Below are 23,972 nucleotides of genomic sequence, written 5' to 3'. Positions count from 1 at the left end.
TAGCTCAGTGAACAGTCCCTTTAACATGTCCAGACCATGATTACTGTGATTACTGTAGTGAAGAATGATAAGCCGGAAGCTTTGAATGACCTTTGGTCATTAGACTGTATTTAGCTGAAGCAAAAAAAAGTTACTACCTTTTCAAACATTCATGAAAAATATGGCTTACATCCAAAAGGCTTCATTTACCAAGAATATTTCAATCTTTGCTATACTACACAGTAAAATAGTATATTTGCTTTAAAGTACATAAACTCAGGTGACAAAGATCCAGATATTGTAGAATTTCAAACCTTCTCTATCTTGCTGCCTTTTTACATATATTAGAATGTTTATTTAGATTTTGAGGACAACTAATTATACCTAGTATATATTTTTCACAACTACTTGACAAAGTATTACCTGTTAGCAAAGCTGATTTCTCCAGTCTCAAGCAAACCAATTATAGCCATTTCCTAGCCTAGCATGTCAGAATATTTCATAACGTGACTGCCTTGAAAACAAAGATGGTGAACTTTGATTATGTTGCTCCATTGCTGCTTCTCTGACTTAAAGGCCATCAGTTTGACTTCTTGCTGAAAAAGCAATAGAACACCACAATCAGGTTTACTTATTCACTCAACAATCATTTATTGTTTCTGTGTGCAAGGCACTGTGTTAGGTGCCAAGAACAGAAGAAGATACAAATATGAATAGGCATACTCTGCCCTCCAGCAACGTACAATCTAAAGAGAGATTAATTGCATACAAATAACTATAATACCAGCTAGAATGTGGTAAGTGCCACGGGAAATACTACTATGGGAAGCTTTCTTAGCTCTTAGCTTCAAAGACCAGGTCAGGTTTTGTTCTACTGTAGTCTGTGTCGCAGGCATGAAAAGGCAGCTGAGGGGACCTGCTAGGCTTTGATGAACTGAGCTGCATCTTGGATTTCGCTTCCTCTGCTCTCTCAGCTGAGGTTACGGTGATTAGCAAGGGCGGTTGCTACCACTGACAGGATAGAAGGAAAAAGGCAAGGGAAAATGATACGTACTAAAAAGATGCACATAGGAGTACTCGATACTAGTCTATGGACTGGGCCCTGGGTACTGCCATGGGGAAGAGGAGTGGTAAGGGAGAAAGAACACTGGACTAAGCATCAGGATTCAGATGTTCATAGTCACAACACCTTGAGCAATCTCTAGACCTCAGTTTGTCTTTCGGAGGAGGGAGTTAGGCAAAATGATCTCTAAGGTCCTCCACAACTCTCCAATCAATGAAAAGGGGAGAAAATTGATAGCATCTTAACCATGGCTTTTTTAAGTCAGTGCTTTTATCCCCCTTTCATTATTTGTAGAAGCGCCCCTAAAAAAATTTTTTTTAGCTGGGCGTGGTGGCTCACACCAGTAATCCCAACACTTTGGGAGGCTGAGGCAGGAGAATCGCTTGAGGCCAGTAATTTGATAGCAGCCTAGGCAACATAGCAAGACCTCTGTCTCTACAAAAAATGTTTTAAATATTCGCTGGGCACGGTGGTGTGCACCTAGTCCCAGCTACTTGGGAGGCTGAGGCAGAAGGATTGCTTGAGTCCAGGAGTTCAAGGCTGCAGTGTGCCATGATTGCGCCAGTGCACTCTAGCCTGGGGGACAGGGCAAGACCCTGTCTCTAATTTAAGAAAAAAAAAAAAAATTTAACTACAGTAATCCCCCACTTTCCTGGCTTTGATAGACAAGCAATACAAGAAGGGTTTTTGGGCCGGGCGTGGTGGCTCAAGCCTGTAATCCCAGCACTTTGGGAGGCCGAGACGGGCAGATCACTAGGTCAGGAGATCGAGATCATCCTGGCTAACACGGTGAAACCCCATCTCTACTAAAAAAAACACAAAAAACTAGCCAGGCGAGGTGGCGGGCGCCTGTAGTCCCAGCTACTCAGGAGGCTGAGGCAGGAGAATGGCGTAAACCCGGGAGGTGGAGCTTGCAGTGAGCTGAGATCCGGCCACTCTGCACTCCAAGCCTGGGCGACAGAGCCAGACTCCGTCTCAAAAAAAAAAAAAAAAAAAAAAGGGTTTTTGTTTTTAACCACAGTTAATGTTTCAGAAGTAAGGAGCTTCTGACTTTTGTTATAAACATGGCACCTTTCTGATTTGCTTAGCCTCAGCAACCTATGCCTGACGTACTGTAAACTGACAGCCAAAGGCTCTCTCAACTGCATGGGTCACTATTTTGATAACTGAGAATATCTGAATGAGAAGGTGAAACATTTTGGTCAAAAGTCCTCTACATGGCCGGGTGCAGTGGCTCACGCCTGTAATCCCAGCACTTTGGGAGACCAAGGCAGGCAGATCATTTGAGGTTGGGAGTTTGAGACCAGCCTGGCCAACATGGTGAAACCCCGTCTCTACTAAAAATACAAAAATTAGCCAGGAGTAGCTAGCTGCAATTCCAGCTACTTGGGAGGCTGAGGCAGGAGAATCGCTTGAACCCAGAAAGCAGAGGTTGCAGTGAGCTGAGATCACACCACTGCACTCCAGCCTGGGCGACACAGCGGGACCCCATCTCAAAAAAAAAAAAAAAAGATCTCTACCACCTTTGAGTTTAAGTAGTTTGTCTCTCAGTTGCGAGGATTTAAGTTCTCCAGCAGCTTCGTTGCTTTAAAAAGCTTGAGCAGAACATGAAGAGGCACAGGAAGTTAGGAGGAAAGGCAGAGTGAAGGGACTATTTTCTAAGCAAAAGCTGCCTCAGAGGGAAAAGGTATGAAAAAGAGATGCAAGAAAAGTAATGTCTGTTACACACCTTCTTGGCCCTGTGCCTGACAGAGACAGAAATATAAGATTACCACAAGGAGCAATTTCTGTGACCCCCAAAGAGCCCAACAGAGCCAAGTTCACTTTGCCTACCATTTCACCGTTACTTTTGTGTATTGCCATGGCACTACTTCCAGCCTTGAAACATGGTCTGTCTGTACAGGGAGTTTGGCTTAGTGGCTCCTTTGCTTCTGCCAAGGCTAGACCTAGTCCAGGACTAAAGGGACATGCAACCTTTAATCTTTTGGGGACCACACGCCCTGTTTAGCTACCCAATTATATCTCAACTAGAGTGAATAATACCTTTGGATTCTCCCACTGAACAGTCATGTTTTGCCCAAATGCCAGTGCTTAAGATAGCAACATTAAAGCACAAACTAGGACTGAGGATAAATTGCCAGGTTTATTTTACCCTGTAAGAGCTGGCAAACAGCTGAGGAGGTGAACTCCTCTCCCAACTGCAAGAGTTTACAATATAGCTCCAAGGAACAGAGTTTTGTTGTGTATTGCTATGTCCATGAAATGGCTTGTATTTGGTCTCCCAACTCACAACGTGGTCAGTGCAGAAGGATAGAAGGGTTAATCTGGCACCACGTGGCGCACCAAAAGGCTCAATTTCACGAACAGTGAATGACTACTCCTGCTTCCAACCTGATTGGCATCTTCTATCCAAACACATTAAAATACATTATCAGGGAGATCAAATACAATTGGAAAAACTACAATACGAAAACCAGACTGGCAAGAGCCAGTGGGGATTTTCTAGGTTTGGGGGTGATTATGGAGGTAGTGGCTTTTAAATGAAAGCTCTTGACAAAATATTTCCTTTCTATCAGCAGGAACTACATTGTACCTGGAGAAAATGGCTTATAAGGTTTCACAAATTGTACAAAGAAATATATATATTTTGAAATGCCATTTTCTGTTGACATTCTTGTGAAAAGACTTTTAGCTGACAGTCTCATAAATCTTTAAACCATATTAAATGAAGTTGCCACAACACAGGCAAAAAGGGTAATTAAATTTTTCTTCTTCTGTCCAGACCAACAGTGTTCTTTGTACTCTAACTTTTCAGTAGACCTGAAGGGCACCTTTCTTTGCTCGCTCATCTCTTCAGTTTGCCCTTTAAAGTGTGTTCTTTATTTCTTTGGCATGCAAAGCTGGGATGGCAGTCCCATTCCTACATACAAATAACCACCTTCGACATACAGATGATGAAAAACACCTTCAAGTGTTGGCATTCAGGCTAAAGTTGAGAACTAGAAATCTACAGAAACTCAATTCATAGTTTTCAAATACTTTATATGGTAAAAATACAGCAAAAATAGTTTTTTGTTCAAAGAGGAAAATAGATACTGCTATGGTCACGGTTCTAAGGATGGTTTAAGAAGCCTCTGGCTCCTCAGCTGTGCACTGTAGTGTGGGCTGACTCCAACCACGGCTTCTCCAGCTTCAGTCGTTTATCAAAGCTAAGATCATACTGTGGAAAGAAGAAATTAATGTTACTAATGTTTGCACAGGAACGTTCCTCCAGAGCCTGGTTTGTCCAGACTTGCGTCCCTAAGGTCCATGAAGGAACAATCATTTGAGTAAAAGACAATCATTCATACCCAAAGGAAAGAATATATCAGGATCTTTCATGTCCAAACTTTTTCACTAAAAAAGAGTGACTGGGGGTGGGGAGTTGGGGGAAGTATAACTTAAAACCTATGTTAGGCTATAGTTTAAAAAAAAACAAAAAACAAACAAACAAAAACCTAGTTCAGTCAGTTAAAAAAAACAACAAAACAAAACAAAAAAAAACACCTATGTCCAGAAAAAAAATTCTAAATTCTCTAGCCAGATACATACTGTTCTATGCCAACGCCTGGAACCTCTTCTCCCCATCCCAACACTCCATCAAAGCAGTAACTTCTTACTCAGGTTTTGTGACTAGCTCTACGGCACCTCGCTAGGGAAGCTGGCCTCTCAGCCCAGGGCAGTTGCACAGCCTCCTTCCACAGCTCTTCTTCCTGCTGCTATGGCTTACATGTTGTCTCTACCACTGGACTGTGAGCAACTCTGAGATGAGAGCAGGGCCCAAGCATCACCACTTTCATGTTCTACTAGCACCTGAGCCTGCAATGACCAAGCTCCAAGCTTTTACTGTAGGGATTCTGTGCTGCTCCTTTGTGTCGCTTGCAATGCTGTACGCAATGTCTGACACACAGCAGCCACCTAATAAATGCTATGCCACTAACACTGACAGTTAACAATAACAAAACCATCCTTTCCTTTGAAATACTGGGATCAGCCTTGCTCTGCTGAAATCAAAATACACAGAAATATCCTTACATCACTAATGGTATAAACAATTGTCCAAACTCAACCATACTAAATGTACTCAATGCACGGTAAAAATTAATGATAGTAGCTAATATTTTTAAAAGATTTTTGAGAGTTTACTATGGGTCAGCATAAACCTAAGTGTCTCACATGTATTATCTCACTTAGTCCACGTTAAAATGTGACTTTTTTTTTTTTTTTTTTTGAGACGGAGTCTTGCTCCCAGCTAATTTTTGTATTTTTAGTAGAGACGGGGTTTCACCGTGTTAGCAGGATGGTTTTGATCTCCTGACCTTGTGATCCGCCCGCCTTGGCCTCTCAAAGTGCTGGGATTATAGGCATGAGCCACCGTACCCAGCTTTTTTTTTTTTTTTTTTTTGGAGACGGAGTCTCGCTCTGTCGCCCAGGCTGGAGTACAGTGGCGTGATCTTGGCTCACTGCAAGTTCCGCCTCCTGGGTTCATGCCATTCTCCTGCCTCAGCCTCCTGAGTAACTGGAGCTACAGGCACCTGCCACCACTTGCATCTAATTTTTTTATTTTTTGTAGAGATGGGATTTCACTGTGTTAGCCAGGATGGTCTCAATCTCCTGACCTCGTGATCCACCCTCCTCGGCCTCCCAAAGAGCTGGGATTACAGGCATGAGCCACCGCGCCCGGCCCTGTGATGAGGTAGGTACTATTAATATCATTAATATCCCCCTTTCAGATCAGAAACTGAGGCTCAGAGAGGTTAAGAAACTTGCCCCAGGCCAGGTGTGGTGGCCCAGGCCTGTAATCCTAGCATTTTGGGAGGCCAAGGCAGGTGGATCACCTGACCAACATGGTGAAACCCCAGATCTACTAAAGATACAAAAATTAGCTGGACATGGTGGAGTGCACCTATAACCCCAGTTATGCAGGAGGCTGAAGCAGGAGAATCCCTGGAATCCGGGAGGTGGAGGCTGCAGTGAGCTGAGATGTGCCACTGCACTCCAGCCTGGGGGACAGAGTGAGACTCCGCCCCAAAAGAAAAAAAAAAAGAAAGAAACGAAACTGGCCCCAGGCCACAATGTAAGTGATGGAGCCCACATTCCACTAGGCTAGCACCCAACCAAAAAACCAAAAGCATGGATTCCCCTATTCTCTAAAGAAGATGAGCATTTTTTCAAAACTTTAATTGTATTCAACAAGCCCTGAAATGTCTACTAGGCGTAAGGAATTAGGCAGAGTGTGGTAGGTGTTAGATACAAAGACAAGTAGAATAAAATCTCTGCAATCAAAAGCTAATGACTTGGTATTAACAGCAAAACCACTGTTTAAAAACAGCAACCAAAAACCAAGAGAAAAGTGCTACAAGGATACCTTCTGACCCTTTGAACTATATGTAACATCAAAGGGTAAGGTAATAGCAATGTGGCTGAAAATAACAGGCTAATAGGGAAAGGAAAGGAAGGGAAGAGAGAAAAGAAAACGGTACAGCCAGTGAAGTACACACCTGCCCAGGCAAAACAGTTACATGAGTTGCCTATCTTTTATTTAGTTATAAAGAACAGTATCTTAAACCTGCCCCAAAATTACATCTTAATTCCTCCAGTCCAACTCTCCACTACTTTAAATTCAATGACTAAGAGTTCAGAAACTCATATACATTTTTAAATCCTAAGACTTTTGAGTCTACAAAGCAAGATACTGCTCTCCAAGCCTAAATTTCCTCCCCAGAGTATGACTACATGGGCTGTACCTACAGCACCGCCCCCAGGGGATGCCTTTTCTAGTTTACTTTCCAACAGCATGAAACCGCAGAGGTGGGGAGGATGAAAAAAGGATAACCTTAGCTAAGCCAATACCAGCTTGCTTTTTGTCTCTTCAGAAACAAATATAAGAGAACATATATGACAGTAAAGATACAAAAGTATTAAAAACAAGAACAGGTGCCTCATTATGTTCTCATAAAACTTTTTTTGCTCCTTATTCATCATCTTTGATACTTGGATTAAAAACTAAGCATATTAGTAATGAGGTAGGGTATGAGAACCAGAAACTGATACCAGTGTGCTTTTTCTGATCTAGTTTTTAAAATACAGAAAAGCAAATAAGATGAATGGTGAAAAGAAAACTATCTAAACTCCAATTTTAATCTAATCCACTAATGGGTGGATTTAGCACAGTGAAGGGCTTTGTCAGGAAGAGGCTAAAATGGTTCTGACTTCTAAACTATTTCAAACAAAATAGCAATTTTTAAAAACTGCTATCTCAGCCAGGCACGGTGGCTCATGTCCTGAAACCCCGTCTCTACTAAAAATACAAAAAAAAAAATTAGCCAGGTATGGTGGCACATATCTGTAGTCCCAGCTACTTGGGAGGCTGAGGCAGGAGAATCGCTTGAACCTGGGGGGCAGAGGTTACAGTGAGCTGAGATTGTACCACTGCACTCCAGCCTGAGTGACACAGCGAGACTCTGCCTCGAAAAACAAAACAAAACAAAGAAAACAAATGAAAAAATTGCTATCTCTATGCAGTTTCTAATCAAGAATTTTCTGAGTGGTAGAAGTTTACTTCAACATTAAATTTTTCCTAATAGTCCTTATGCCTGTGTGAAAAATTAAACTCTACCAAGGGGGAAAAACAAAAATTATCTAATTAAAGCTTTCATACAAAGGTTAAGCCTGACTTCTAGCTTTTCAAAGGTTTAATCAAATCATATACACAGGAATTTTGTTTCTCCTTTGCTCTGTTCTAGGCATCTATGATGGATAAAGGAAAAGGTGGCATGTTCACCTCTAAAACATACAGAAATAATTTAAAACAGGACTATACAAGGTTTCCAGTGTCTGACAGCCAATCTTTCATATTAATTCTTACTTCCAGTGTGTTATAACTAGAAGACTATAAAACTTTACCGTAACAGACCATTTAGCATGCTGGAGAATGAGCATCACACCTAAATTACTTATTGCCAAGACAGATCAGCACAATTTGGATAAAAGTTGCTGAGAGCTGCTGCTAGTGGTATGATTCCCCAAAGACCACGAGTGGGATGGTCACTGAGGCACATATATTAATGCTTATAACAGGCAGTGGAACTTCACAGCTGTATTCTACTAGGGCAGGAAAAAAATATCAAAGACAGTTTTTTTTTTGAGATGGAGTTTCACTCTTGTTGCCTAGGTTTGAGTGCAATGGTGCATTCTCGGCTCACCACAACCTTTGCTTCCCAGGTTGAACTGAGTCTCCTGCCTCAGTCTCCCGAGTAGCTGGGATTACAGGCACCCGCCACAACGCTCAGCTAATTTTGTATTTTTAGTAGAGACAGGCTTCTCCATGTTGGTCAGGCTGGTCTCGAACTCCCGACTTCAGGTGATCTGCCCGCCTGGGCCTCCCAAAGTGCTGGGATTACAGGCGTGAGCCACCGTGCCCAGTTTTAAGCATACTGATAGCCTCAACAGCTAAGGCATAACTAAGATGCCACAGGGCAGATCTACTGTAGTTCAGACAGAAAGCTGATTCAATGACATACATAAATAATCTACACAGCCACAAGGAATTTACATAATCCCCAAAAGTTCCACAATGTCAATGCACAATCCTACAGTATAGTAATATCTCACCTTTCAAAAGCAAATGTTGCATCTAGGAAAAATACTAGGATTTTAAACTCACCTATAAAGATACATGAAGAAGCAGAGCAAGTGGAATCCAAGCTTGATCATGGCTTCCTTCATGTGTGACTTCAGCTGCCCTCGATTGTGTATTTCTGTTGGATCAAACACTCCCATGTTACCACTCGGCACCATAATGTATCTGATAAATTAAAGGACACACACATTAGAAGGAAAATCAAATCATAGGCATAAGTATTCAAATATAAGTAGCCAATAATAATCGACTTTTAAAAGTGAACCAGTCAGGCCCGGTACTGTGGCTCATGCCTGTAATCCCAGCAATTTGGGAGGCCGAGGCAGGTGGATCACTTGAGCTCAGGAGTTCAAGACCAGCCTGGCCAACATGGTGAAACCCTGTCTCTACTAAAAATACAAAAATTAGCTGGGCATGGTGGTGGGCACCTGAAATCCCAGCTATTGGAGAAGCTGAGGCAGGAGAATCACCTGAACCCGGAAGGCAGAGGTTGCAGTGAGCCAAGATTGCACCACTGAGCCCCAGCCTGGGTGACAGAGCAAAACTCCATCTAAAAAAAAAAAAAAAGTGAGCCAATCATAGCAACCTTACATTCATACCACATATGGACAGAGTAGTATGAAAATGTCATGGGCTGCCACTCAGCTTCCTTTTGAAAGTTACAATACTGCTAATTTTCTGCCCTCTAAAATAAAATACAGTAACATTCCAGATAAGGGTATTTTATGCACTGAAACCCTTTTACTCATCTGTAGAAAACTACCATACCAGTCATATCTACAGCCCTTTTCCATTAGACAAAGGTTAAAGGAGGCTCCAAACCCAAACCAATTTTATTAAGTTCTTAGAAACTTCATTATGGAAATAGGGAAATTAAGGAAGTTAGGTTACTTTGAGAGGATCAATCAGTTTAAGTGTCTGGGCTTCAACATCCAGACTGTGTCATCTGTGTAACATATATGTCCTAACCTAGCACTGTCCATGAATTCTTCCTGCTCTCACGTCTAAGCTTCTTCTAGTACAACCTTAGATATCTCACTTGTCACATAGCTTCTCAATTATCACTTCTTTGAAATGCAAAGGATTCTCTGAGTTCCACAAATCTGAAATTCTCCTTAAAACCCCAGTAGCCCAACTATAGCTGAATAGAAGGTACTTGCATTTGAATATCCAGATAACATCTCATCCTTGTCTAATTTCTAGGTTATCTAATAAGAGTGTCACCATTTTCTTGGTGGTCCTTAAAAACTTCCTCTTACCCAACTGGGACTTCTCTCTTCATCTTTCACAGCCAGTCCATCAAACCCTTGTCCAGTCTTTCTTCCTACCACCACTTACTTAGCTGTCTCCTTTTTTTTCCTTTTTAGATTTTTATTTTTAATTTTTGGGGGTACACAGTAGGTACATATATTTATGGGTTACATGAGATATTTTGATACAGACACGCAATGTGTAATAATACCATCAGGGTAAGGCCAGGCACAGTGGCTCATGACTGCAATCCCAGCACTTTGGGAGGCCAAGGTGGGAGGATCGCCTGAGGTTGAGAGTTCGAGACCAACCTGACCAACATGGAGAAATCCCATCTCTACTAAAAATACAAAATTAGCCAGGCGTGGTGGCGCATGCCTGTAATCCCACAACCTCTGCAACCCGGAAGGCAGAGGTTGCAATGAGCCAAGATTGCAGCATCGCACTCCAGCCTGGGCAACAAGAGTGAAACTCCGTCTCAAAAAAAAAAAAAAAAAAATCACATTAGGGTAAATGGGGTATCCATTACCTCAAGCATTTATCCTTGTGTTACAAACAATCCAATTATACTTTTTTCAGTTTACTATTATTATTATTTTTAGACATAATCTCACTCTATTGCCCAGGCTGGAGTGCAGTGGCACGATCTCGGCTCACCGCAACCTCCTCCTCCTGGATTCAAGCAATTCTCCTGCCTCAGCCTCCTGAGTAGCTGGGATTACAGGTGCCCAACACCACCACACCCGGCTAATTTTTGTATTTTTAGTAGAGATGGGGTCTCCCCATGTTGGCCAAGATGGTCCTGAACTCCTGACCTCAGGTGATCCTCCCACCTTGGCCTCCCAAAGTGCTGGGATTACAGGAGTGAGCCACTGTGCTCACCTCTAAAACACACAGGAATAATCTAAAATAGGACTATATAAGGTTTCCAGTGTCTGACAGCCAATCTTTCATATTAATTCTTACTTCCAGTGTGTTATAACTAGAAGACTGATAAAACTTTACCGTAACAGACCATTTAGCATGCTGGAGAATGAGCATCACACCTAAATTACTTATTGCCATGACAGATCAGCACAATTTGGATAAAAGTTGCTGAGAGCTGCTGCTAGTGGTATGATTCCCCAAAGACCACGAGTGGGATGGTCACTGAGGCACATATATTAATGCTTATAACAGGCAGTGGAACTTCACAGCTGTATTCTACTAGGGCAGGAAAAAAATATCAAAGACAGTTTTTGATTTTTTTTATATCCATCAAAAAAAAAAAAAAAGACACACACAATAAAAAGTGTTGGCAAGGATGTAGAGAAAATGGAACCCCCAATACACAGTTCGTGGGAATGTCAAATAGTGCAGCTATGGCTGGGCACAGTGGCTCATGCCTGTAATCCCAACACTTTGGGTGGCTGAGGTGGGAGGATCGCTTGAGCCCAGGAGGTTGAGGCTGTAGTAATCCAAGATCACGCCACTGCACTCCAGCCTGGGCAATAGAGTAAGACTTTGTCTCAAAAAAAAAAAAAAGAAAAAAAGTGCAGCTGCTTCTGAAAACACTCAGGCAGTTCTTCAAAAGGGTAAATATAGAGTTACTATATGACTCAAGTGATTCCACTTCCTAGGTATTTTGCCTCTTTGTCCTGTGGACTACTGTACTTTATCTCCAACAGCATAAAGTACAGTGGTCTGAAAATAGCAAATAATCAATCTGTTGATTTTTTAAATCTTTTTAAATAGAGGTAAACTTGTGACCAGCAGACAGCCAACCTGTCACTGCAGTTACCAGGGCAATAAATATACATGATCTTTGTCTTTACAATTATATCAAAAAAAGAATCTTCGGTGTTTTGTTTTTTTTTTTTTTTTTGAGACTGGATCTCGCTCTGTTGCCCAGGCTGGAGTGCAATGGTGCAATCTCGGCTCACTGCAACCTCCGCCTCCCAGGTTCAAGCAGTTCTCCTGCCTCGGCCCCCCAAGTAGCTGGGACTACAAGCACATGCCACCACACCCGGCTAATTTTTGTATTTTTAGTAGAGATGCGGTTTCACCATGTTAGCCAGGCTGGTCTTGAACTCCTGACCTCAGGTGATCCACCCACCTCAGGCTCTTAAAGTGCTGGGATTATAGGCGTAGGCCACCATGCCCGGCCTAAAAAAAGAATCTTTGGACTTGACTTCATAGAGCCTTTTACCACTATCTACAAAGAAGCCATGCCAAAGCTGGCTCTTCTAGCAGGTTTTCATTTCTAGTAGAGATGACTGACAGGATGGGCTGGTATAACATTAAGATCCACATTCTCAAAGGTTCGAGGTCCCATTCTCACTCCCAAAGTTGTGTTTCACTTAGTGAAACTACAGGGAGACTTAGCTGTGCTAAAAGTCTGCCTGGGACTAGCCCTCAGCAGAAGTGCAAGTAATCTGTGTTTCCAGCTCAGAGCTCACTTGAGGACACTGGTCTATGGAACTGATCATGGGAGAGTACTATTAAGCTTGAAAGAGGCCAGGCGCAGTGGTATGCACCTGTAGTCCCAACTACTCAGAAGGCTGACGTAGGAAGATCGCTTCAGCCCAGGAGTTCAAGGCTGTAGTGCACTATATCACGCCTGTGAACAGCCATTGCATTCCAGCCTGAGCAACATAGCAAGACTTCGTCTCTTAAAAAAAAAAAAAAAAAATTCAGAACCCATGTTCAGTATATTAAAAAAAGAAAAAGAAAACAAAAAATTCTACCCCAGGATACCCACCCTCTATAAAAGAGACACAGATACTTTAAAGCTTTTCCCTTACTCAGATTCTAGTTTAATGACCTTTATAAAATCATTCCCCCATATCCACTCCTTCCCTCATCTCTACTGCTGCCATTATCTTTTCATATGCATCCCATCTTCCTCCAAACCCTACTTTATTTTTTCCTATGTTCTTTTTATTCTAACTGCACTTTACAACATCATACTTAAAAATCAGCCAATGAATGATTCTGTCCCAAAAAACTAGACATAAATAAAAATAAATAAAACCTAAAAATGTAGTAAAGCAGCAACCCACTAATATAACAATTGCAGGCTTGTCAAGATTATCCCAGCGGTCTTCACAAGAAAGTATGCTATGTATAACAGCCCAACTATAAAATTATATACAGTCAGGGTTTCCATTGAGCTCACTTTGAACAAACTTCCTAAATTTATTAAGTCAAAAATGTTGATTAGTTACCTAATTTGCAGCTTTTTTTTTTTTTTTTTTTTTTTTTTTGAGACAGAGTCTTGCTCTGTCACCCAGGCTGGTTGCAGTGGCCTGATCTCAGCTCACTTCAAGCTCCACCTCCCGGGTTCATGCTATTCTCCTGCCTCAACATCCCAAGTAGCTGGGACTACAGGCGCACACCACCACACCCAGTTAATTTTTTTTGTTGTATTTTTAGTAGAGATGGGGTTTCACCGTGTTTGCCAGGATGGTCTCAATCTCCTGACCTCGTGATCTGCCCACCTCAGCCTCCCAAAGTAGTAGGATTACAGGCGTGAGCCACTGTGCCCAGCCCTAATTTGCAGCGTTTAAATGTACTTCCAGCCCAGCACTGTGACTCACGCCTGTAATCCCAGCACTTTGGGAGACAGAGGTGGGAGGATCACTTGAGGTCAGGCATTTGAGACCAGCCTGACCAACACAGTGAAACCCTGACTACTAAAAATACAAAAATTAGCCAGGCATTGTGGCAGGCACCTGAATCCTAGCTACTCAGGAGGCTGAGGCAGGAGAATGGCTTGAACCTGGGAGGCAGAGGTTGTAGTGAGCTGAAATCAAGCCACTGCACTCCAGCCTGGGTGACAGAGTGAGACGCCATCTCCAACAATAACAACAAGAAAGCTATTAAACACCTTTTTTTGGGACACGCCTATAAATAATCTCAGCACTTTGGGAAGCTGAGGCAGGAGGATCACTTAGGTCAGGAGTTCAAGACCAGCCTGGCCAACATGGTTAAACCCTGTCTCTAGTAAAAATACAAAAATTAGCCAGGCGTGGTGGTGCACGCCTGTAGTCCCAGCTATTCGGGAGGCTGAAGTAGGAGAATCGCTTGAACTGAGGAGGCAGAAATTGCAGTGAGCTGAGATTGCACCACTGCACTCCAGCCTGGATAATAGAGTAAGATCCTGTCTTGAAAAAAAAAAAACATCTTTTTAAAAATTTTTTTAACTGCCTTGACACCAAACTAAAATTGTACTCACCGATATATATTCCAAGTGGCAACAGGTAAGTTGAGAAGGAAAATGAACCAGTGCAATGAAATGAGCATTAATACAGTGACAATGGTATGGCCAATCAATTCTGGAATTACCCACTGCAATAGAAGAACACGGTATTACATCTCACTGCTATGTCCTTCCTGACTATACAATGTTATTTGAAACTAAATCAATGAACGTACAGAGAATTTACAAGCTACTGTTTCAAGATTATTTTTAGACTCACATGTCCCAGATTTGCATACTGCTATAACTTTGTATCCCATGCAAATACATCAGGGCACAGCTTAAAAATTAAGCACTTAAATTTCAATTACTTTTTATCCTAAGCAAAGGCTTAGGTTCATTCATTAAGCAGGTTTGAATGAGAACTAGAGAAAAAGTAGAGTATTGTTTACTTCCCATTCTAGTATCTATGCCAAAGCCCCTAGCTAATTTAGGATGGTTGATAGCCATACACATGTTGCCTTTCACGTCAGAATAGCAACATTAAACATTTTCCAATCTCCAGAATCCCAAGGAAACCATTTCATATTCAGAGAAAAAGAAAAAAAAAATGTAAAAGCTTACAATTAGAGCTCAAAGTTGACCAAATACAATAATGAACCAGCATGCCAGAATCCTGGCCTATTGGCTTTACAGAGCTCCATGCCCTTCCCTATACTCTTTGTTGACTTGTAATGTTCTAGTTCTCATGCATCAACAACTTTTGTGGCAGGGTTCTCAATTCACCAACAGCCTTCCTTTCCTATGAGTACAGATTTTTAATTAAAGTTAACTTCTTTCAGTGGAAGTTAACATTTAATGAAAGAAACTGGCATGCCTCACTTTCAGAAATGAGGAAAATAAAACTCAGAGTGGTTAGGTAAATTGCCTAAGGTTACACAGCTAAATAGTGGCAGAGCAATACAGTATAAGCCCAGGCATAATGACCTCAGACCTCTTGCATTTAGATTTTGGATAATTTTTTGGTAAATAAAGAATATTTGGTAAATAAAGGTAATATTTGGTTAAAAAAAATTGGTAAATAAAGAAGTAGAGATTTTTCTGGGCCATAAACCTAATTTGCAATCAACTTGGTTATATATATACACACACATATATATACACACACACACATATATACACACACATATATACATATATACATATATATATATATATTTTTTTTTTTTTTTTTTTGAGACGGAGTCTTGCTCTGTCACCAGGCTGGAGTGCAGTAGCACGATCTCGGCTCACTGAAACCTCTGCCTCCTGGGTTCAAGCGATTCTCCTGCCTCAGCCCCAGTAACTGGGACTACAGGCGCCCACCACTATGCCAGCTAATTTTTTTATTTTTTAGTAGAGACGGGATTTCACCATGTTGGCCAAGATGGTCTCGATCTCTCGACCTCATGATCCACCCGCCTCAGCCTCCCAAAGTGCTGGGATTACAGGCGTGAGCCACCGCATCCGGCTGGCTATACTTTTTAAAATGCTATTACATATTGGAAAGTTCTAGTTGATTGCATAATTCTCACAAGTATGAGCTACAAAGTCAAACAAATCTGGAATGGAACTCATGCTATCTCCTATTTATTAGCTGTGCAATCTTTGGAAAAGTTACCCTCTCTAAGTCACAATGTTTTCATCTGTAAAATACACATAACACCTACCTCACGAAGTTGTTGTAGAGAGTTAGATGAAATAACGTGTAAGCCACATGCAAAGTAGGCACTCAATAAAATGTCAGCTGATGTGATACTAATACTCTCTGATCCATATAAGATCCCTAAAGCTATAGCCTTCAGTCTCCGGATTTCTGACTGTAAACTGCAATCATCTTTGTTTTACACAGACACAGACCTGAAACACGTTTTTTTTTTTTTTTCTCTCTGGTTTCATTTTTGTAGAGAAGAAGTCTCCCTGTGTTACCAGAGCTGGTCTCGAACCCCTGGGGCTCAAGTGATTCTCCCTCCTTGGCCTCCCAAAGTACTGGGAACAGGTGTCAGCCACTGCACCTGGCGTGAAATATGTTTCAGGAAGCAAGACTTAACCTTACCATGCTTGGTTTACTTACTTTCAACCAAGTCCTCTGTTTTTTGTCTCTTCCCTCCTTAATGATATGCTCTTCCCTGAATTTGTTCTCAGCACACTGGCACTAGACTCATATCCTCCAAGGAGGAGCTTGGAGGATTTTTCTCTAAAGTAAATGACTCAAAAAACACCTATCAAAACACCGCCATTTCAGCTACCCCAACAAAAGTCCAGGTAGATAACAATTACCCAACAGGGAAGTCTACCGTCAACAAATCTAGACCATCCAAAGAGCTTTCAATGAGCATTTTAGTGCTTTACCCTTAAATATGAATAGGCAGTCCTATATCAGAAATTTGAAGAAAGTCTCCAAAATGAAAGACAGAGTAGGGGAAAAAAAGAAAGGAAAAGAACTTGATGGAAACAGATACAACATAAGAAGCAGAAGAAAATTTCAAAAATACTATAATCACCCAGGCACGGTAGTGCACATCTGCAGTCCCAGCTACTTGGAATGCTAAGGCGGGAGGATCGCTTGAGCCTAGAAATTCAAGGCTGCAATGAAATATGATTGTGCCACTGTACCTCAGCCTGGATGAGAGAAAAAGACCCTATCTTTAATAAAAAAAAAATAGAAAAATACTATAATCAGTATTCTCAGAGAGCTAGGAGTCAAACATGAACCAAGAGAATAAAAATCTCTTAAAAATCATCATTTTAGCATAAATGCTACATTTGTTAGAAAATTCAGAAGAAGGCTGGTTGCAGTGGCTCATGCCTGTAATCCCAGCACTTTGGGAGGCCAAGGAGAGTGGATCACCTGAGGTCGGGAGTTCGAGACCAGCCTGGCCAACACGGCGAGACTTCGTCTCTATTAAAAGTACAAAAATTAGCCGGCATGGTGGCACACCCCTATAATCCCAGCTACTTGGGAGGCTGATGCACGAGAATCATTTGAGCCCAGGAGGTAGAGGTGGCAGTGAGCCGAGATAGCGCCACTGCACTCCAGCCTAGACAACAAGAGTGAAACTCCATCTCAAAAAAAAAGAAAAGAAGAAAATTCAGAAGAAAAAGCAAGGGAAATAAAAACAGCAAAAAAAAAAAAAAATCAAAGGGAAAAAACTAAGAAAAAGGAAAAAATTGGCAGATCAATCCAGATCAATTGTCTAGTTAGTGGAAGTTGTAGGAAGAGAAGGAGGGAAAAAAGATGGGGAAGAAACATTAAAGAACGAATACAAGAAAATTTCCCATATTGAAAGAGCCTATCAGATGTCGAAAACAAACGAGAAAGGCCTTTTAAAAAGTACACAGAGGGCTGGGCGCAGTGGCTCATGCCTGTAATCCCAGCACATTGGGCAGATTACAAGGTCAGAAGATCGAGACCATCCTGGCTAACACGGTGAAACCCTGTCTCTACTAAAAATACAAAAACAAAATTAGCCAGGCATGGTGGTAGGCACCAGCTACTTGGGAAGTTGAGGCAGGAGAATGGTGTGAACCGGGGAGGCAGAGCTTGCAGTGAGATCATGCCACTGCAATCCTGCAATCCAGCCTGGGCGACAGAGCGAGACTCCGTCTCAAAAAAAAAAAGCTGGGCACGGGGGCTCATGCCTGTAATCCCAGCACTTTGGGAGGCTGAGGCAGGCAGATCACCAGGTCAGGAGATGGAGACCATCCTGGCTGACGCAGTTAAACCCCGTCTCTACTAAACATACAAGAAATTAGCTGGGTGTGGTGGTGGGTGTCTGTAGTCGCAGCTACTTGGGAGGCTGAGGCAGGAGAACAGCGTGAACCCGGGAGGCGGAGCTTGCAGTGAGCCGAGATCACGCCACTGCACTCCAGCCTGGGCAACAGAGCAAGACTCTGTCTCAAAAAAACATAAATAAAAGTATAGAGAGTTTTTACAGTACAGCACTGTAAAATTTCAAAACACCAGGGATAAAGATTCTAAAACTTCGCCAGAGGACAGGAAAAGAGAGAGACAGAGAGAGAGAGAGAGAGACAATGAATCATATTAAAAAGATAAGAAATTCTTTGGGAGGCCAAGGCAGGCGGATCATGAGATCAGGAGATCGAGACCATCCTAGCTAACACAGTGAAATGCCGTCTCCACTAAAAAATACAAAAAAATTAGCCGTGCATGGTGGCGGGTGCCTGTAGTCCCAGTTACTCAGGAGACTGAGGCAGGAGAATGGCGTGAACCTGGGAAGTGCAGCTTGCAGGGAGCCGAGATTGCGCCACTGCACTCCAGCCTGGGCAACAGAGCGAGACTCTGTCTCAAAAAAAAAAAAAAAAAAAAAAATGGCATGATACTTCCCAACTTGAACAACACTGGAAGTCGGAAGACCACCAAGGGGTGTCTTTAAATTTCTGAAAGAAAAATCTTTTCCAACCTAGAACCCTGTACTCTGACAACTATGAATCAATTGAAAAGATAAGACATTTTCAAACATGGAAGGCCTCAAAATTTAATTGCCATTTACCTTATCTCAAGAAGCTACATGAGGCTGGGTACAGTAGCTCATACCTGTAATCCTAACACTTTGGGAGGCCAAAGAGGGCAGATCGCTTGAGCCCAGGAACTTCAGACCAGCCTGGGCAACACAGTGAAACTCCATCTCTACAAAAAAATTTTAAAAATTAGCCAGGTATGATGGCACACACCTGTAGAACCCAGCTACATGGGATGCTAAGGTGGAAGGAGATTTCTTTTTTTTTTTTTTTTTTTTTTTTTTTTTTTTTTTTTTTTTTTTTTGAGACGGAGTCTCGCTCTGTCGCCCAGGCTGGAGTGCAGTGGCTGGATGGATCTCAGCTCACTGCAAGCTCCGCCTCCCGGGTTCACGCCATTCTCCTGCCTCAGCCTCCCGAGTAGCTGGGACTACAAGCGCCCACCACCTCGCCCGGCTAGTTTTTTGTATTTTTTTAGTAGAGACGGGGTTTCACCGTGTTAGCCAGGATGGTCTCGATCTCCTGACCTCGTGATCCGCCCGTCTCGGCCTCCCAAAGTGCTGGGATTACAGGCTTGAGCCACCGCGCCCGGCCTGGAAGGAGATTTCTTGAGCCTGGGAGGTCAAGGCTGCAGTGAGCCATGATCGCATCACTGCACTCCAGCCTGGGCAACAGAGTGAGACTCTGCCTCAAACAATCAAACAAAATTGATGAAAATTTTTAAAATATGGAGCTTAGGCCAGGCATGGTGGCTGACACCTGTAATCCTAGCACTTTGCCAAGACAGCAGGATTGCTTAAGGCCAGAAGTTCAAAACCAGTCTAGGTCACATAGCAAGACCGAGTCTACAAAAAAATTTAAAAATTAGCCAGGTGGCTGGGCACAGTGGCTCACGCCTATAATCCTAACACTTTGGGAAGCTGAGGCAGGCGAATCACTTGAGGTTAGGAGTTTGAAACCTGCCTGGCCAATATGGTAAAACCCTATCTGTACGAAAAATACAAAAAAAAAATAGCCAGGTGTGGTGGCAGGTGCCTGTAATCCCAGCTACTTGGGAAGGCTGAGGCAGGAGAAGCACTTGAACCTGGGAGGCAGAGGTTGCAGTAAGCCAAGATCACACCACTGTACTCCAGCCTGGGTGACACGGCAAGACTCCATCTCAAAAAAAAAAAAAAAAAAATTAGCCAGGCGTGGTGGCGTGTGCTATAGTCCCAGCTACTCAGGAGGCTGAGGCAGATCACTTGAGCCTAGGAATTCAAGAATAGCCTGATCATCACCGCAAGAAACCCTGTCTCTCAAAAAATAAATAGAGTCATATATTAAAATATATATATATTTTCTCAGTAAACTACACAAGAAAGGTCTTCTTTCATTCAACCAAAGACAGACCTGAGCTTTTTTCCATGAGTGGGAGGAGGGAGTTCCGACACAGAAGACAAAAACAATTACCCTCATAACCAACATTTCCCTACTCTGAGTAAAGATGTTATCCATGTAAACAAGAGACAAGTAACATGTAAAGAAACAAAATTTCCATCCTGGCGAACCCGGTGAAACCCCGTCTCTACTAAAAAATACAAAAAAACTAGCCGGGTGAGGTGGCGGGCGCCTGTAGTCCCAGCTACTCGGGAGGCTGAGGCAGGAGAATGGCGTAAACCCGGGAGGCGGAGCTTGCAGTGAGCTGAGATCCGGCCACTGCACTCCAGCCCGGGTGACAGAGCGAGACCCCGTCTCAAAAAAAAAAAAAAAAAAAAGAAACAAAATTTCAAGTCAGATCTTCTAGCATAATTTCATGATCTAAAATATTGTAAAACACAGCAATTCCATCAAGTTTCCAATGAATAAGAGACAACAAGTACTGTAAAATAAAAAATACATCTATTATCTATAATAATCTTAAATATGGAAAATGATCTGGCTTCAATGCCAAAAAATGAGCAAAGAAATGTCTTACCTTGTTTAATTTCGAGCAACATGATCTAGCATTAATGTAATCACATTCTAAATCAGACAATGTAATTATCTGATGATCAAGATAAGGAATTATTATATTTCTTTTATAATAACTAAGTATTTAAGTTTCAGAAAGCAATCCCAGTTACAAGGCAGAATTAAATTTGACTTGGAAAAAAATGAGTTGTTTCCTAAAGTTTGCTCATTAGACAACTCAATTTTCCCATTCATGTTCCTTCAACAAATTATTTTACAAAATAATCCCATTTTGCTCAAATCTAATCTGACCCAACCAGAACATTTAGTTTGAGTTCCTCAAAGGCAAAACAATGGCTACAAAAAAAAAAAGGAAAATATCCCAGCACTGTGGGAAGCTGAGGCATCGCCTGAAGCAGGAGTTCAAGATCAGCATAGGCAACATAGCAAGGCCTCCATCTCTGTCGCCCAGGCTGTAGTGCAGTAGCGTAATTCCAACACACTGCAACCTCCGCCTCCTGAGTTCAAGCAATTCTTGTGCCTCAGCCTCCCAAGTAGCTGGAATTATAGGTGCACGCCATCACACCCAGCTAATTTTTTGTATTTTGGGTAGACACAGGGTTTCACTATGTTAGCCAGGCTGGTCTCGAACTCCTGGCTTCAAGTGATTCACTGGCCTCACCCCCATTTCTACAAAAAAAAGTTTTTTTTTTTTTAATTAGCTGGGCAAGAGCACCTGTAATGCTAGCTATGAGTAGCAGTAGTGCTAGGGCGAGGCAGCAAAATGCTGAGAGCCCAGGATTCACGTTACACTGAACTATAATCACACCAGTGCGCTCCAGTCTGAGCAGCAGATTTGGTGGGCGCCTGTAGTCCCAGCTACTTGGGAGGCTGAGGCAGGAGAATCGCTTGAACCCAGGAGGTGGAGATAGCAGTGAGCCAAGACTGTGCCACTCCACTCCAGCCTGGGTGACACAGTGAGGCTCTGTCTCAAAAATAAACATATAAATAAAATAAAGTCAAACTCATCACTTTCTCCACAAATTGATTTTCCTCCAATTTGTTTTATTTCTGTTACTGACACAAGTATCATCTGCCCAGGATCAAAATATGGAAAGCTATCTCTGCCTTCTGTTTCATATATCATAATCAATCATTTGTAGGTCCCAGCAATCATTTCTTCCAAATACTACTCACATATTCCCCCCTTTCACCTGCCCACAACCAGCACTCTATTTGAAATCCAGACGACCCTATCCCCTGTTGGTTTATCTTCCAATCTTTCTTGTTTCCAACCCACTCTGCAAATTCATCTTCCTAATACAGAAAATAACAATTTTCAATGGCTGTCTATTGCCTGCAGGATAAAAGTGAAAGACTTCCCTCCCCCCCTTAACATTCAGGCTCTCCAAAATCTGATGTAATCCTGATGTAATCCTGCCTTTCCAATTTAGCCTTCTACTGCCACCAAAATCAACCATGTGCTCCAGATGGTCTATTTGTTAACCATCGCCCAGAAATCCACGAACTTACCTGTCTCTGCACCTTCGCTATTGCCAGTGTATGATTTGGAATACTCACCTCTATCCCTTTCTGTAGATTTTGTCCACAGTTCAAAGTCCAAGAAACCTCTTATATCCTATATGAAGTTTACCCTGACCATTTTCCACCTCCTATCCCTAATACTAAGTTAGTGCAACTATCCTAAAATACAGAATATGCTGAACTTCATCAAAACACCACCGAATGTACTTTAATGTAATGTCTAAGTCAAACATTCCACCTACCATTTGTCTACATGCATAAATTGGTGTAAACCAGGACTATTTCAAATTATCAAGCCTGGTTTTCCAAACTGCAAAAAGAAAAAACCCGGTTTCATTTCTGAGTGTAAGCTCTAGTTCAGGGGTGTCCAATCTTTTGGCTCCCCTGGGCCACACCTGAAGAAGAATTGCCTTGGGCCACATATAAAATACAGTAACACTAATGATAGCTGATAAGCTTAAAAAAAAAAAAAAGATCACCAAAAAAGAATCACAATGTTTTAAGAAAGTTTACAAATTTGTGTTGTGCCACATTCAAAGCTGTCCTGGGCCACATGCAGCCCATGCCGGGCCGTGGATTGGACAAGCTTGCTCTAGTTCCTTGTATCACAAAAGGGGCATAGAGGTCATCAAAACTTAGGCAAGTGATGCTGCCCTTTCAATCAGCTCCGCAAACGTAATAAAACTCAGAAATCTTGTCGTCAGAAATCATCAAGTAAAAACTGCTGCTCAATTGGGGAGGGTGGGGACACAAAGGCAGAGCAATATTTACTGAACATTAGCTATGGGGCAGGCACTGTGCTAGGGTGCTCAGCACCATTCTCATTGTGCATATCTAGGAAATAAACATTTCCTATTTTAAAGATCAGAAAACTGAGGCTTAGGGAAATAACGTGCACAGCAAAGAACTGGCTGAGCGGGAAACCTGATTTCCAAATTTTGTCCCCTTCCACTACAACAGGCTGCCAGTCCACAATGAAGTATGAAGCTGCACTGAACATATACTCTGTAGAACTACCCTAAAGCCCGCATGCTCTAGCAAATGGTTTAATCCGATCAGAAACGGGTACATGTGATTTTCAAGAATGCCAAGTTCCTCATACGTTTTTTCTATCTTATATTTAATTACTTAAAACTGGATTGTGCAATACAACATTGGGCAACAACTAAGCCTAGATGCTTCGTCAAGAGCTGGGAAGAGTTGTAGCCGACATGGCTACCGCAGTGCTAAATTCAACAACCATTTATTGCTCTGGAAAATACAGTTTGAATACTGCAACGTGAACAGCTACAGAAAATACTTGTTTTAACATGGATCGATAGAAAAATTTAAAAGCTGAGAAACGACTGGGAGCTGTTTCAGCAATAACAGCAGGTGTAATTATTGAATTTACAGATCTGCAACCACCGGGGACAACCAAAATAATCACTTTGTAGATAGTTGTTAAAATAACTCCTTTCCAACACTCACTACAAATCGGCACAGTGAAGGAAGCAACTTTGCTCATTTGGCGAATGAGTCAACTCCTGGATGTGAAAGGTCTCTGCAAGTACCAACACCCGCCAGAACAAAGGGGCGGGTACCGGGGGTGTTGCCCGGGGAACAGGAGGAGGCAAATCGCCCGCACTCGTCCCGGCACCCGACTGTCGCAAGCGACCCCCCTTAGGACCCTCAGTACCCGACCAAGAGCACGGCAAGGGGTCTCCCAGAGAAACGGCGACCCTTCTCTCCCGAGGGCGGCCGTGGCTCAGGCAGGGCTGGTCCCGGCGCCGCGGGGACGAGCTGAAAGCAGGCGCGCAGGCCGAACCGGGGTGCGCCCGGAGAGG

The 23,972-nt window shown here is 42.4% G+C and overlaps 1 protein-coding gene and 1 long non-coding RNA gene across 8 annotated transcripts in view; one reads left to right on the top strand and one right to left on the bottom strand.

Moving 5' to 3' along the window:
* Positions 1–605: 605 nt before the first annotated feature.
* CNIH4 (cornichon family AMPA receptor auxiliary protein 4) overlaps positions 606–23,972 on the bottom strand; it is a 57,227-nt gene continuing 33,860 nt past the window's right edge. For 2 of the 7 annotated variants that reach the window (XM_077959367.1, XM_077959282.1), the window contains 3 exons: positions 14,191–14,303; positions 8,748–8,888; positions 606–4,262 (listed from right to left, as the gene is read on the bottom strand). In XM_077959367.1, coding sequence (XP_077815493.1) covers positions 4,235–4,262; positions 8,748–8,888; positions 14,191–14,258 — 237 coding nt within the window. In that variant the 5' untranslated portion in view covers positions 14,259–14,303 and the 3' untranslated portion in view covers positions 606–4,234. 7 annotated transcript variants of the gene reach the window in all.
* LOC144329653 (uncharacterized) lies at positions 13,193–18,527 on the top strand. Its single transcript, XR_013395263.1, has 3 exons — positions 13,193–13,753; positions 15,882–17,035; positions 18,276–18,527. It is a non-coding gene; the product is annotated as an uncharacterized LOC144329653 (long non-coding RNA).

Source organism: Macaca mulatta, chromosome 1, assembly GCF_049350105.2.
Source record: "Macaca mulatta isolate MMU2019108-1 chromosome 1, T2T-MMU8v2.0, whole genome shotgun sequence".
In the NCBI taxonomy this organism is placed as follows: Eukaryota; Metazoa; Chordata; class Mammalia; order Primates; family Cercopithecidae; genus Macaca; species Macaca mulatta.
Note: the sequence above shows the minus strand (reverse complement) of the source record. Positions and strands in the feature narration are given on the sequence as shown.